Source organism: Typopeltis vanoorti, chromosome 11, assembly GCF_054136105.1.
Source record: "Typopeltis vanoorti isolate ZY-2024b chromosome 11, IOZ_Tvanoo_1.0, whole genome shotgun sequence".
NCBI lineage: Eukaryota > Metazoa > Arthropoda > Arachnida > Uropygi > Thelyphonidae > Typopeltis > Typopeltis vanoorti.
The window spans coordinates 38082196-38096403 of record NC_143559.1 but is presented as its reverse complement, the minus strand read 5'-3'; the positions used below and the strand labels follow the sequence as shown (position 1 = coordinate 38096403).

General features: G+C 34.1%; 1 protein-coding gene across 1 annotated transcript in view; it reads left to right on the top strand.

Annotated features, from left to right (window-relative positions):
- Nucleotides 1-14208, top strand: part of LOC150101450 (kelch domain-containing protein 2-like) — a 240585-nt gene that overhangs the window by 201903 nt on the left and 24474 nt on the right. The window contains exon 9 of the mRNA XM_090400414.1: nt 9952-10004. Within this exon, the coding sequence (XP_090256540.1) occupies nt 9952-10004 (53 nt within the window). The remainder of the gene's footprint in view (nt 1-9951; nt 10005-14208) is intronic.

The following is a 14208-nucleotide window of genomic DNA, read 5'->3' as shown; positions in this document are numbered from 1 at the left end:
GAAATCTGAACAAACAGTTAAAAGTAAGAATCCTCAAGACAATGATCTAGAGCATGGGGATGTATGGATGTGAGTCCTGGACGATCAGTAAGGAGATGAGCGACCGATTGAATGCATTTGAAATGTGGTGCTTGAGAAAAATGGATTGTATCAGCTGGACTGAAAGAGTGAGTAATGAAGAGGTTCTTAAAAGATGAAAGGAATCAAAATGAAAAGACTCTATTTGGCTAGTATCCAAAGAAGAAAAATAGCATTTGCAGGACATTTGATGAGGGGGTTTTTCTGGAGAGCTTCCCAGAATAGTATTGCAGGGGATGGTGGAGGGAAAGGAGAGGAAGATCCCCCCCCCCCCCGACTGCAATGGAAAGACAACATCAAAGATTGGACGGGCAAGATTCTTGCCTGTTCATCAGCTACAACCCTCTTAAAGAGGAGGTCACAGGATTAGATTAGAAAGGCACCAGAGATCAGATCCTTTGCCTTAGACAGATCATAGAAAAATATAAAGAATTCAGACTCCCTCTGGTAATGTGTTTCTTAGACTACTCTAAAGCTTTTGACTGTGTTCAGCATGTGAAACTGTGGGAAGTAATGAAAAGAATTGGTTTTCCTCAACACACTAGCAGGTTGATAGCCAACTTGTACAGGGAGCAAGAAGACACGGTAAGGAAAAGGTATTGGGTTGATTGATTGGCTTCAGATTGGAAAAGGAGTTAAGCAAGATGTTTACTTTCTCCTCACTTGTTTAGTATATATGTGGAGGACATCATGTGTGAAGCATTGGATAAGCTCAAGATAGGAATTAGGATAGGTGGTAGGTTGATCAGTAATCTGAGGTATGCTGATGTACTTCTCTGTAACGACAAGGAAGAACTAGAACAAATTCTTGATAAAGTTAACACGATCAGTAATAATAGAGGACTTCAACTCAATTCTAGCAAGAAAAAGATTATGGTTCTCAAAGGAAATACAAACAGGGAAGCTCTTGATAAACAAGTGTACCTTAATGGAGAAAGAATTGAGGAAGTCAGCAAGTTTGAGTACCTGAGATCCATTATTAATGTGAAGATTGCTGTTCAGAAGATGTCAGAAGAAGTTTAGAAATGGCTAAAACAATAGTCAGAGACTTGTCTAAAATCAGGAAGGATGGATCTGTCTCCATGGGAACAAAGTTGAGGATTTTGAGTGTTGTTTTTCCAATAGTGACTTATGGATGTGAGACTTGGAACCTAAAGAAATCAGATAAGAAAAGAAAACTGCTTTTGAGATGTAGTGTTACAGAAGGCTGTTGAGGATATCATATACTGAAAGGCATACAAATGAATGGGTGTCAGAAAAGATCAGTAGAACTTTAAGGCTCCTTAAGGATATTGACAGAAGAAAGTTAAAATATTTTGAACACATTGAAAGGAGAACTTCTCAGAACACTAATAGAAGGTAAAGTTCCTGGAAAAAGAGGAAGGGGTAGACCATCAATGAGATGGATGGATGGTGTGTGTGGAGTGACTGATAAAGTTAACAAAGAACATGACCCATCCATAGTTGAAGCCTCCAGAAAAGCATACAACAGGACTATATGGCGAGGCCTGGTGTGACACATCACCAATCATCGGAGTGACCATACAGCATCTGTGGATGCCCAGTGAACATATGGATAGATGTTATAGTGGTAATGATTTTGTTTACATGACATTTGCTATAGTGAGAGCTGACTGCATTTCAGTCATATCAGATACAACAAAACTGTAATATTTTTCCTTTAACGTTTAGTTTGAAGAAAATAAATTTCAAACCTATAGAAAGAGCAATATGGGAATTTTTTTTTTTTTTTTTTTTGAAAAATAATTTCGGGAATTACTGACACCATTATTGACAACTTGATACAGTAATATAACTGTTTCTTGAAAGCCATTGTAAAAATAATCATGTTTTTTGAATGCATGAAATTTTGGAAAATTTACAGAAAAAAAATTTCATAATCCTAGCATATATATGTACTATACTATACCACTGACAAGTAACTTAATTTGTTGTTGATATATACGAGGGTGGTCTTAAAAGTTCTCGGCCTCTACCATAGAATGCAACACTGTTGGCAAGATTTTTTTTTCTAAGTTGGTACATCTGTCATAAGCATCCATGTGAAATTGCAATTTGTGACACTCATAATTTCCATTTTTATTAAAATAATGAGAGTTTTCAGTATAGATAGCATTCTTCATTACAATCACTAAGTCATAAATGCAGACAGAAAGAATTTACATGCTCAAATTATATTTGAAATGTGGCAGTTCTGCAGGCTTCCATAACTCAAGAAGATAAAAGGTAGTCAGACTCGTATGAAATTGGCAGGTTTTCTCTCCCAGAAACTTGAGTTTCTACTTCTGCAAAAACAGATGAACTAGCCAGAGAATAAATACCTGCTTAGAGAGAGATATAGTAGACTGTGAGATCCTTGGAAACAAAATGAAATTAGAGGATGGAGCAAGAGAATGCAAAACATAGTATTTAAAGAGCTGCTTTGTGCATAATATTTCTTTCAGTTAATATTGATTTTAACAGAAAAATTTAATTTTGACATTTTTCACAAATTTGGATGTAAGTCATTTATAATATATTACTATCCAACTTCAGTTTATAAAATCGATGTATATCAGTCTAGTGAAGTTTTAAGAATGAGTATGATTTTTCTTTTCTTCTTGTCAAATATGCAAAATATATGAATCTTAATTAAAACCATATGGAGATTCCCGAATAATAATACTTTATTTTATGTCTATTGGATCAAGGCTGCTTAACTAAACAATACTTGTCAGGACTACTGGAATATTAGTACAAAGCCTCCACTTATAACATAAAACATTATGAAAGTTTCATTGAGTTCTCATACCTTTCCCTACTCAGGATTCCAATGATACCTTATTTTACATTAAAAAAAAAAAATCATAACTCTCATCTTTTATGGTTTCTGGAGAGAAACAACCATATTTCCAGAACACAGTTCTGACTTCTGCAAATATCATTCAACAGCTGATCATCTAGTCTGACTTTATAGTATCCTTGCAGATGCCTTTTTAAAAGAAGAGCACTTAGTATATCAGTTTTCCTTGATATGGAAAAAGCATGCAACACAGCTTGGAGATGTGGAATATTGAAAGACTTGCATAAATTTGGTGTCAGAGGGAACCTCCTCTTTTTATCCAATCAAATTTTCCAAGTAGGAATTGGAACCGCTCTGACCCTGACTATATACAAGAGAGCAGGGAGTCCTACATGGTTCAGTTATGTCACTCTTTTTTGTAATCAAGGTTAACTTGATAATTTGAATAACTATCCTCACCCCCCCTGAATGCAAGTAATGTCCTCTGTGTGGATGACTTTACCATCCTCTTTCTATAACCCCATTCATGAGGGTTATAGAAAGACAGCTGCAGCAAATCACTAACCATCTCTCAAAATCAGTTCTTGTGAATGGGTTCAGATTTTTCCAGCAGAAGACAGGTCATGTACATTTTCGCCACAGATGTTGTCTTCATCTTAATCCAGAACTCAGACTAGGGAAAACTTTAATCTCGACTTAGCGCTCATATTTGACAGGAAACTTAGTTTCCTCTCTCATGTACAGCAGTTGTAAGATAAGTGAAATAAAGCAATGAATATAATCACTCTGTCTTCCACCTCTTAAGGTGCTGAGCAGAAGACAGTTTATGTACATTTTGCCACAGATGCTGTATTCATCCCAATCCAGAACTCACACTAGGACAAACTTTATTTCCTACTTGGAGCTCATATTTGACAAGAAACTTTGTTTTTTCCCTCACATATGGCAATGTGAGATAAATGCCATAAAACAGTGAACATCTTTTGCATCCTTTCTTCCATTTCTTAAGGTGCTGACATTTGTTCTTTGCTGTGTTTGTACTGTGCACTGATTATATCGAAACTTGGTTGTGGTCCCCAAAGTCTATGATTTACCAGAGACTGTGCACTGCAATGGTTGGACCTTATCCACACCATCAAGCTATAAGAATTGCAATGAGCATTTCAAATTTCACCATCCTTGTCACTTTGACATCTGTTTCTTTTGTATATTACCAAATAAAATCCTTGCCGGATCCCATGGCCAACTATTTTTTTGCTTATTCTGGGAGAATATGTATGAGAGTGGTCTGTAAAGTTCTCGGCCACGACCATAGATGGCAACACTATCAGCAAGATTTTTTTTTTATAAGTTGGTACATCTGTCATAAGCATCCATTAAAAATTGCAAGTCATTCAAGTAGTTTGTTCTATACAGCTATCTGAAGCAAAAGTGTTGTCTGTATCCTTTGAAATGGATAAAATTGAGTATCGTGCAGTTATAAACTGCTTTGTAAAAGAAGGTTTAACGGCAACAGAAATTCATTCGAAGTTAATAAAAGTTTATGGGCACTCTTCTCCTTTGTTTTCGACAATTAAGAAATGGGCTGCAGAGTTTAAACGTGGCCATACCAGCCTCGAAGATGATCCACTTGAAGGATGTCCAAAAACTATAACAACACCAGAAATCATTGATCAAGTGCACGATATGATATTGGATGACCGGTGAGTCAAAGTGCGTGAAATTGCTGAGACTATAGGTATTTCAAAAGAATGTGTAGGATATATTTTGCATGAAGAATTGCAAATGAAAAAGCTTTGTGCAAGATGAGTGCTGTGCTTGCTCACAGCAGATCAAAAACAGACTTGCATGGAAATCTCTGAAAAGTGCTCGGAGTGTTTTAACAAGAATAAAACTGATTTTGTGCGTTGATTTATTATTATGGATGAGACTTGGATTCACCATTACACACCAAAATCCAAACAGCAGTCAAAACAGTGGACAGAAGCTGGTTGTTAAGTGCCAAAGAAGACAAAGTCAGTTCCATCAGCAGGAAAGATCATGGCATCGGTGTTTTGTGATGCTAAAGGCATTTTGTTTATTAATTATCTTGAAAAGGGTAAAACAATAACTGGGGAATATTATTGCAATCTTTTAACCAGCCTAGATGAAAAATGTACGAGAAAAGACCCGGTTTGCAGAAGAAAAAAATCATCTTTCATCAGGAAAGTGTTGGAACATTCACCCTATTCCCCAGATTTGGCTCCCTTTTTCTCTTAACTAAAACTCTTCCTCACTGGTAAGCGTTTTTCTTCGAATCAAGGGAGATTATGTTGAAAAATAAAAATAATTTTGAAATTATAAATTTGTTTTTTCATTGTTAGGTCGAGAGCTTTTCAGACCACCTTCGTATAACACTCATCAGCCTTTGGTTTGTGAACAAAATCACTCTTAAAAGTTCTGGATGGTATGGTAAAGAGTATTATAACAGATGATTTCAAATACTCTACTGTCATAAAATTTATATATACTATTAGTGTTTTTCAGCTTTTGCAGCTTTGCTTTCTGCAGTTACTACCAGCTCTTTCAGCTCTTCCCTAAAATTGAATAATTTAATTTTCTGCCTGCTGACAAAGATTACAAAATCAGAGACTCTAGTGGGATCTTCTTTGCATAATCTGCTCAGATCCCACTAGAATGTAACAACTTTACTGACACGAAGTATGCCATAGAGCTTGCTTTAAATTATATGTGATTGCATATAATTTAAAGCAAGTTATATAAAGTTATATTGCATCTTTATACCAAAGATGCATTATATACAGATTCACAAAGCTCTCTAAATGCAATAAGAAGTTGAGAGCTGCAGATATGTTGGGAACGCTCTCATATCCAACATGTGCTCTCTCGGTTAAAGAAGCTACATTTGGATGTGCACTTCTGTTGGATCCCAAACCATGTTTTAAGAAAATGAGGATGAAAATACACAGCAGCAAGATCAACTTGTTTCTCAAGCTTTTACCATCTGCCTGATTCTTACACTGCTTACAGGCAGATCATAAGACAAACTTTTATCCCATTGGCAATCATCATGGAATAGAGAGATCAACAATAGGCTCCATCAAATTAAGCCTGGAATCCAATTTTTGGCATAGTCTACATAAGGACTTTAAACAGGAAGTTGTTCTTGCTCAGCTCTGTCCACCTTCAATGTCCAGATGGGAAATATTATTACATAAGTTTTAGGAAAATTCTTCATTATTATATTATTGTAATTTTTTAAATAATTGGGAATTTTACTGTTCATTTGTTGTCTTATTAACACTATAGTGGCACTTTTTGAAGATGATTATATAATTGTAATTTTATATTGTGTTCCAATTTCAATGTACTAAGGATGACTGTGATACATAGGCAAGAATTTTACTACAATTAATAAATTTATATCATGTAAGTATAGGTTTCCTTGTTTAATTTTTCTAACTCTATACAAATCTTCCTATCCTTAATACTGCTCACATGTTTTAGGTAATGCACCTTAAACCTCAAAAATTCTCAGTGTTGTCCAGAGGCGAGCACAGTTAGGTTCATAGATGATCCTGCTCTTATATATCTTACAGACACAAGGTTTCAGCTCTTTATCTAGTTTACATGACTTGTTTACCAGGACTTACAACAAAGGAAAACTTATTGCTAGCTGAAGAATTCAGCTAGCAATAAGTTTTCTTTTGTTGCACCATAATTTTTTTTTTGGTTTAAGCCAATACAGAATATAATTTAGTTGGCTAAGTGCTAAGATACTAACTCAGTTCATTGGTTCACTATCCCAGTAAAGTACCTGCTAATGGGATGACCATGAGAAGGTCAAGCTTGGACATTGATTCAAATCCTCTTTGGTTCTTCTCATTCCTAAAACATTTATGTGTAAGTCTCCTGCCTATCATTTATTCTGTTAATCAGAATAATCTTTCTGACCTACAACGACTTCTCTATAGCACATTGGTTTTCTTCTGTTTAATCCTGCGTCAGGAGGAAAGCATGGTCTGCCTGTTCAGACTTGCCATAATAATGGTAGTGAATGTATTTCTTATGTTCTCTGGGAAGAAAAACCAGTGTTCTATGTAGAAGTTGTTACAGGTTAGAAAGATTATTTTTAGAGTCAGCAGTAGCTATGAAGCATTCACCTAACCTTAACAAATATGGCTGCATTAATTTGCCAAAAATTTGTGGCACAATTATTCTAAGATCAACTCCCATGCAATAATATTTCTTTTTTTACGACATTAGAAGATGCCAAATTAGGACTTTAGATCTTTTGTCTGTTATAATTTGAATTGTTTCACTTACTCATTATGGTGTGAAAATTGTAACATGATATTTTGCTCTGAAGATGCCGATTTTGAATTCCAGCGAAATAAAAAACAGTTAATAAACATCTTTTTAAAATTTAGTTTGTTTGGTGTAATACAGTTATTATAACCCTCAGAAAATAAAAAGATCATCAGCCTCTTTCTCCTCATAATAGGCTCTTTAACAGAGAGAAGTTTAATATCTCCAAAACAATAGCACTTTCTTACAATAGAAGAATTTTTGAAATAATAATAAAATAATCCACAAATACCTTTTCACCTATAAACCAATATTCAAAAACTGGTTTCCTTTATTGGAAGTTTATTTTTCACTTGGTTAGACTATAATAAATTTAGTTTAATCCTTTATCCAAGTGTAAGCAAACAAAGTTTGCACCTGAAAATATCTTCAGGACTACTTCAGGACTTCTACCTTACCTCAGTCCTAAAGATATTTTCAGGTGCAAACTTTGTTTGCTTACACTCGGATAAAGGATTAAACTAAATTTATTATAGTCTAACCAAGTGAAAAATAAACTTCCAACATCTTTCTCTAAATCCAGAGTAATTCATAATAAGGTGGTATACCAGTTGGCAACTCATATAGGTAAATATGACCTCTCCTATTGCTTCTGCCTTGGTATCTCCACGTTTGGATCTGCTTCCCACTGATGAGACCTCAATAAAGGTCGAAACCAGTCTGGGTAGTGGCCCTTCCCTTAATGCATAGCAGTATACATGTCTGCAAGAAGATGTGCTTTGCATTATGGGAGATACTGAAACAAGGAGTGATGAGCGCTTGGTCCACCTTTGCTGCAAGTTGCCTAGTGTTGTACCACCTTACCTCAGTCCTGAAGATATTTTCAGGTGCAAACTTTGTTTGCTTACACTTGGATAAAGGATTAAACTAAATTTATTATGGTTTCCTTTATCTTTTCCTTAAGATGAAATCCCGATTATCACCTGATTATCAGTACCAGGGGGTGTACAGAATACACTGTCAGTATAAACTCTTCCTATTACAGACACTCAGGTATAGGGAACTATGAAGAAAAACATACCAAATTGATATATCTTTGAAAAAAATAATAAAGAAAAAGTAGACTAGGAGACTATGTGTTAAAGTCTTAATGGATTGAAAACAGCACAGGAAAACAATTGAACCACTGTTTAATGTTTCCTGTATCAAAGACATCATTGAGAGTACAATCTGACTTATAACAAAAGTATTATTATTATTAATATTGTTCCGGGAAACTCCAAGGAGTCGACAGACTCATCGAGGGAGGCCCTAACATCATGCCTGGAACAACTATTCAACATTCACACAGTATCTATCATATCTTGCCTTGAATTCATTCACGGTCGTAGCACCCACAACAGACTCTGGAAGCTTATTCCACTCATTCACCACTCTCCAAGTAAAAAACCTAGCTCTAACACCCTTGTCAACCACGCTCTTGCCCAGCTTCCATGCATGGCCCCTAGTCCTCCCACCACCAGTCATATTTTCAAAAATATCTTCTGGATCAATCTTATAAAAACCCTTCAGTAATTTGAATGTCTCAATCATATCACCCCTCCTTCGCCTATCGTCCAATTTCTGCAACCCACAAATCCTCAACCTATTCTCATAAGGTTCATTCCACAGACCTGCTATCATCTTGGTCACTCGTCTCTGGACCCTCTCCACTTCCTCCCCATCATGAAGAAACCCTGGTGCCCATAACTGGGCACAGAAGTTCAGATGGGGTCTTATCAAGGCTCGATACAGAGGAACAACAACTTGCTTCTCTCTGCATGTTAAAGTATTTTTCATAAGCCAAGTGATTTGGTGAGCTGTTTTAGTTACTTTTGCAATGTGCCCCCTAAACTTCAACTCCCTATCCACCAGCACTCCCAAATCCCTGGCCTCATCAATCTCCTGGAGTATGCATACAAGCAAAACAGTATAAATGAAACTAAGTCATGCTGTCATAGCATAGCTGTTATTTTGGTAAAACAACTTCACCAGTGCACGATCCTTCAGTAATGGTAACATTGTGCTTTAACACATTGTCTGGTGATAGGCAATCAACTGATGCATTTCACAGCTACCTGCTTTTATGAAAGTCCCCAATGACATATGCTTCTTTCAAAGCATATGTCATTGGGGACTTTTGTCATTTGCATAAATGGTATGGTCACAGTGTCACTGCATGCTAGCAATATCATACATGCTTTACATGTATTCCAGTGCCGTGTATTGCCCTAGTGGCAACTTTTAGAACGAACATTGGTTTTTGTGTGAAATAAAATTCTATTGCCATACTCATGTTAAATATTAAACCGTTCTGCTGAGCAGTTACCCAGTTATAGCCTTTCGAAATGTAAACTTTAATTATAATCACCCTGTACATCATATATGCCTTTGTGCTTAACTTTGAAAATGATCAGTAACTGTAGGCAAAATATTAGTAATAGAGTATAGTGATCTTTCAATTGTCCAACTTTCAAATGAATGAACCTTAAATTAATCAGTCCTTGAATTGGTTAATGCATCAACTGACGTCTGGCTGCATCATGTTGTTTGTACCTTCAGTTATCCAACCAGAAAATTGCTCTTCCACTGCATTTGGATAATTGAGGGATTCCTGTACTGGCTCTTTTTTTTTTTACTTGTGTTATGCTAAACCATTAACATTTAATTGTAGTAGTAATAATAATAGTACTGTTTATGTCAGTTGTTTTGTTTGTTTTCAGGAACATGCTGGTGATATCATAATCCTCAGGTTTACACCAAAGTCATTATTCAGGTAATTTTTTGTACATATGAATAGATGAATTTTTTTTATATCCTGTATTTGACTTTGTACTTATGTTTGCTACATGCCCTGCCTGGCCAGAAAATTAGAAATCCTACTATTGTCTGTCATCTTTGCATCAAAGTGCTTTAAAAATATCTATGCAAATTAATAGTCATGTTATCCTAGAGATCATAAATATATCATGTATAGACATCTCTGTGTTGTATTTGGTCACTTTTTAAATATTGAACTGAAATTTTATATTGGCTTTATTAGTTGACCAGATATTTGTAAAATATATAAGAATTGTCTATAAGTTTTACCAGCATTACTGTCTGGCTTCTTCAGGACGTGTAACAGTACATGGAACTAACGTTTACTAGTGAAAAAGAAGAATGGAGAAACACAGTCAAATAAATTAAAACATCATAAGCATGGGACATGGTATATCAGTCATTGTTTATTGAGCATGTTATATAGTTTTTGGCGAAATGAAATTCTGGTAAGCTGAGCGAACTTATTAGGCTTTTCCGGATATCTTTCAGAATCATTCCTTGATTTCTGTTTAGATTATCTCCAGAGCAGAGTACAATGGCGGCTTCTTTGAAGTTTCTACATCGAAAATCCTCTTCTATATAGGGCATGGAGCTTTTATCCCAATTAATGGTGTGGTTAGAGATCGAGAAGTGATGGGCTAATCCTGAAGTATCTATTCTGTTTCATTTCACCAAAAACTGTATAACGCTCTCAATAAACAATGACTGATTCACCATGTCCAATGCTTATGATGTTACATACCGTTTTAATTTATTTGACTGTGTTACTCCATTCTTCTTTTTTACTAGTAAACGTTAGTTCCATGTACCATTACACATGGTACGTGGAACTAAAGAAGCCAGACAGTAATGCTGGTGAAACTTGTAGACAATTCTTATATATTTTACAAATATTTGGTCAGCTAATAAAGCCAATATAAAATTTCAGTTCAATGTATAGACTAAATCGTTTCCCATTCAGAGTGAGTAAAACACATGATATAATTGAAAGGCCTTCTGTTGGAGTTCAGACAGGAATGACATCTGTACCATTGTAAAAATAAACTTCAATTACCTTTACATTCTCATCATTAGTTTTGGTTATTGTAACTGCATGTTATCAGTGACCACCATGTATGCAAATGAAGAATGATAATGTTAGAAAATTGAGATTTTAAAATTATGTATAATAGAAACTTAATAGAGACTTATCAGACAATTTGATATGCATAATTATTTCAATCAATTTCATTTAGTCCACTGAATTAGTAGTAATTGTTGTACAGTAGTAATACTTTTCCTTGTCATAAACAAATTCACTTTTCTCTAATGGCAGTATGATGGCCATTGTTAACCACTGATCAACTTGTATCTGGTGTTAAAGAAGCACCATGGGAGATAGCTATCATTCTGAGAGCTGATAAGCATGAGCAAAAAAAAAAAAAAAAACTGGATTTCTTTAGAAAGTTCATAAAAGTTATTAAATTTGATTAACAAAGCTTAATGGAATATAGAATTACTCCCCAGAAGACTTGTAAATCTACCTGTTTAAGTTTATTTTGAACAGCATATTAATGTGGAGATGTACATTAACAATGGAGATGTTTAAGTACCTTAACATCCTTAAAAGGAAAGAAGACAAGCATTTCTGTAGAGCAGTCTAATTTGATCATCATCATCATCATGCATATCAAGGATTTAGGCCTAGCATGGCCTGTTCCGGCCTTAGAAGTCATCGTTTAAGAGAACGCCCTGGTTTTCTTTTTCCTAATGGCTTGTACTTTAAGGCTTGTTTTGGTAATCTTTCTGTTTTCATTCTTTGAACGTGTTCCATCCATTTATGTTTATATTTTTTAATTTTTTCTATTACTGGTTCTTGGTTTAATTCTTCCATAATTTCTTCATTTCTTTTGTGATTAAATAGAGTATATTTTGCAATTTTTCTCATAAACTTCATTTCTGCTGTTATTAATCTTTGTTTGTCTTTTTGTTTTATTGTCCAGATTTTACTTCCATACATTAAGACTGGTAGGGCTAATGTATTGTATACTTTTAGTCTGGTTTGTTTTTGAACTAGGTTTGGTTTAAATATAGAGTTAATTACATTTGTTATTTTTAAATATTTTGCAATTTTTACATTTATATCTTTTTCATTTTCATATGTGATCATATATCCTAGGTAGTTAAATGAATTCACCTGTTCTAAGATCTTGTTATCTGTTACTATTTTAGTTCTTGCTGAATCTTGGCTTTTAAAGGCCATAGATTATTTTTTTGATTTTTCTGTTGATATTATCATACCATAATCTTTGGCTATCTTATTTAGATCTAAAATAGCTTTCTGTATTATCTTCAGAATTTGTAATTATTATTTAGTCGTCGGCAAAAAGGAGAGTGTTTAAGTTCACTGTAGGAGAAAGTTTAATTCTTTGATGTAAATTTTTATTCCATTTTATTATTATTTCATTTAAGTAGATATTAGAAAGAGTTGCTGAGAGGGGACATCCCTGTCGGACCCCTTGGTTTATCTGTCTCGTATATGATAGCTCTTGATTTAATCTTATTTGTATTTGATTATTTTCATATATACTTGTGATAACTTTTAGGATATTATTTGGTATTTGTTTTTCTTTTAATATGTTAAATAATATGTTTCTTTTAACTTTGTCAAATGCTTTTTCAAAGTCAATAAATGCAATATGTGTTTCTAAATTGTATTCTCTTCTTTTCTCTATTATTAATTTTAGGCAGAAGGCTGGGTATACACATGATCGTCCTTTTCTAAATACATTCTGTACTTCAAAAATAAAGTTTTGGAATATTTCATTAGTTTGCTATTTAAGATTCTGCTATATATTTTGTAACAGGAATTTAGTATACTGATACCCCTATAGGGTCATCTCTATTACCTTTTTTAAAGATAGGAATCACAATTGCTTTTTTCCATTCTATTGGGGGGGGGGGATACCAGTTGAATAAATTTTATTTAAAAATAATAAGTCTTTCTTTGAATCTTGTTCCTGCATATTTATATAGTTCTGAACCTAGCTTATCTTCTCCAGGTGATTTTCCATTTCTTGTTTCTTTCAGGCTGATTTCTAATTCTTTAGTTATTTCCTTTTCATTTTCGTTAATTGTTGCCATTTGTCTTTTTTTTAAATATTTGTCTGTCCACAAGTCTGTGTAGTAATTTAGAAATTCTTCTAATTTCAATTCAGTGTTTAATTTTATGTTTTCTTTGGTATCTGCATTTAAGTGTTTCAAAATCTTATATACATTGGGTCTTATTTTATATAAATCATGTTCTAAATTAGAAACAAATTTGTTTCATGATTCTCTGTCTTTTTCTGACTTCTCTTTTAGCTATGGCTCTTATTCTTTTATATTCTATTTCATCTTCTGATCTTTTACTGCTTAACCATTTGTGATATGCTTCTTTCTTTTTGATTATTTCTTTGATTGTATCATCCCAGATCTTCAGTTTTTTCCTTTTATTGAATTTTTTAGTCTTTCCTAAGCTTTCATTTGCTGCTGCATTTAGTATCGTTTTTATATTAAGCCATTCTATTTCTATTTCTTCATTTTGTTTTATTAAACAGCAGTCTAATTTAATTTGTCAAAGTGTTTTTAATTACTGAAATTCAGTATAAAGATGAATATGTAAATTGAAAAATGAAAAATGCATGAAAATACTAGGAACAAACACCTGTTATGGATGGGGGAGTTCCTTCTTGCCCATCCACTGTACTACAAGTTGGCACCTCCATGTATGGGGTTATTGTTAAAAAAAAATATTATTATAGAAAGCCTATTTTAAGCTGATGAGAATTTCTTAAAATTGCTACACACTGTCTGATCCTTCTGGCTTGTCAATTATACCACAGGTTTTTATTTTGTTCCTAGCGCTTTTCTGCATACCTATATTTATTCCATAATCCTAATGTTTAATTTCTTCCATTTTTCTGATTTATATCTCTACCCCTTTATACATTTAAAAAAAAAAAAATCAGCTAACGTCTTTTTTTTATTTTTTATATTCCCGTATAGGGAGTAGGCGAGGCCGTCTTAGCCCTATCTAACTTTTGGAGACTGAGTGGGCAGTTCAATCTCCACTGGTAGCCAATCAGAGATAGCTGGCCCAAGGCTATCCCTAATTAATTGGTATGCAGTGAAGAAGG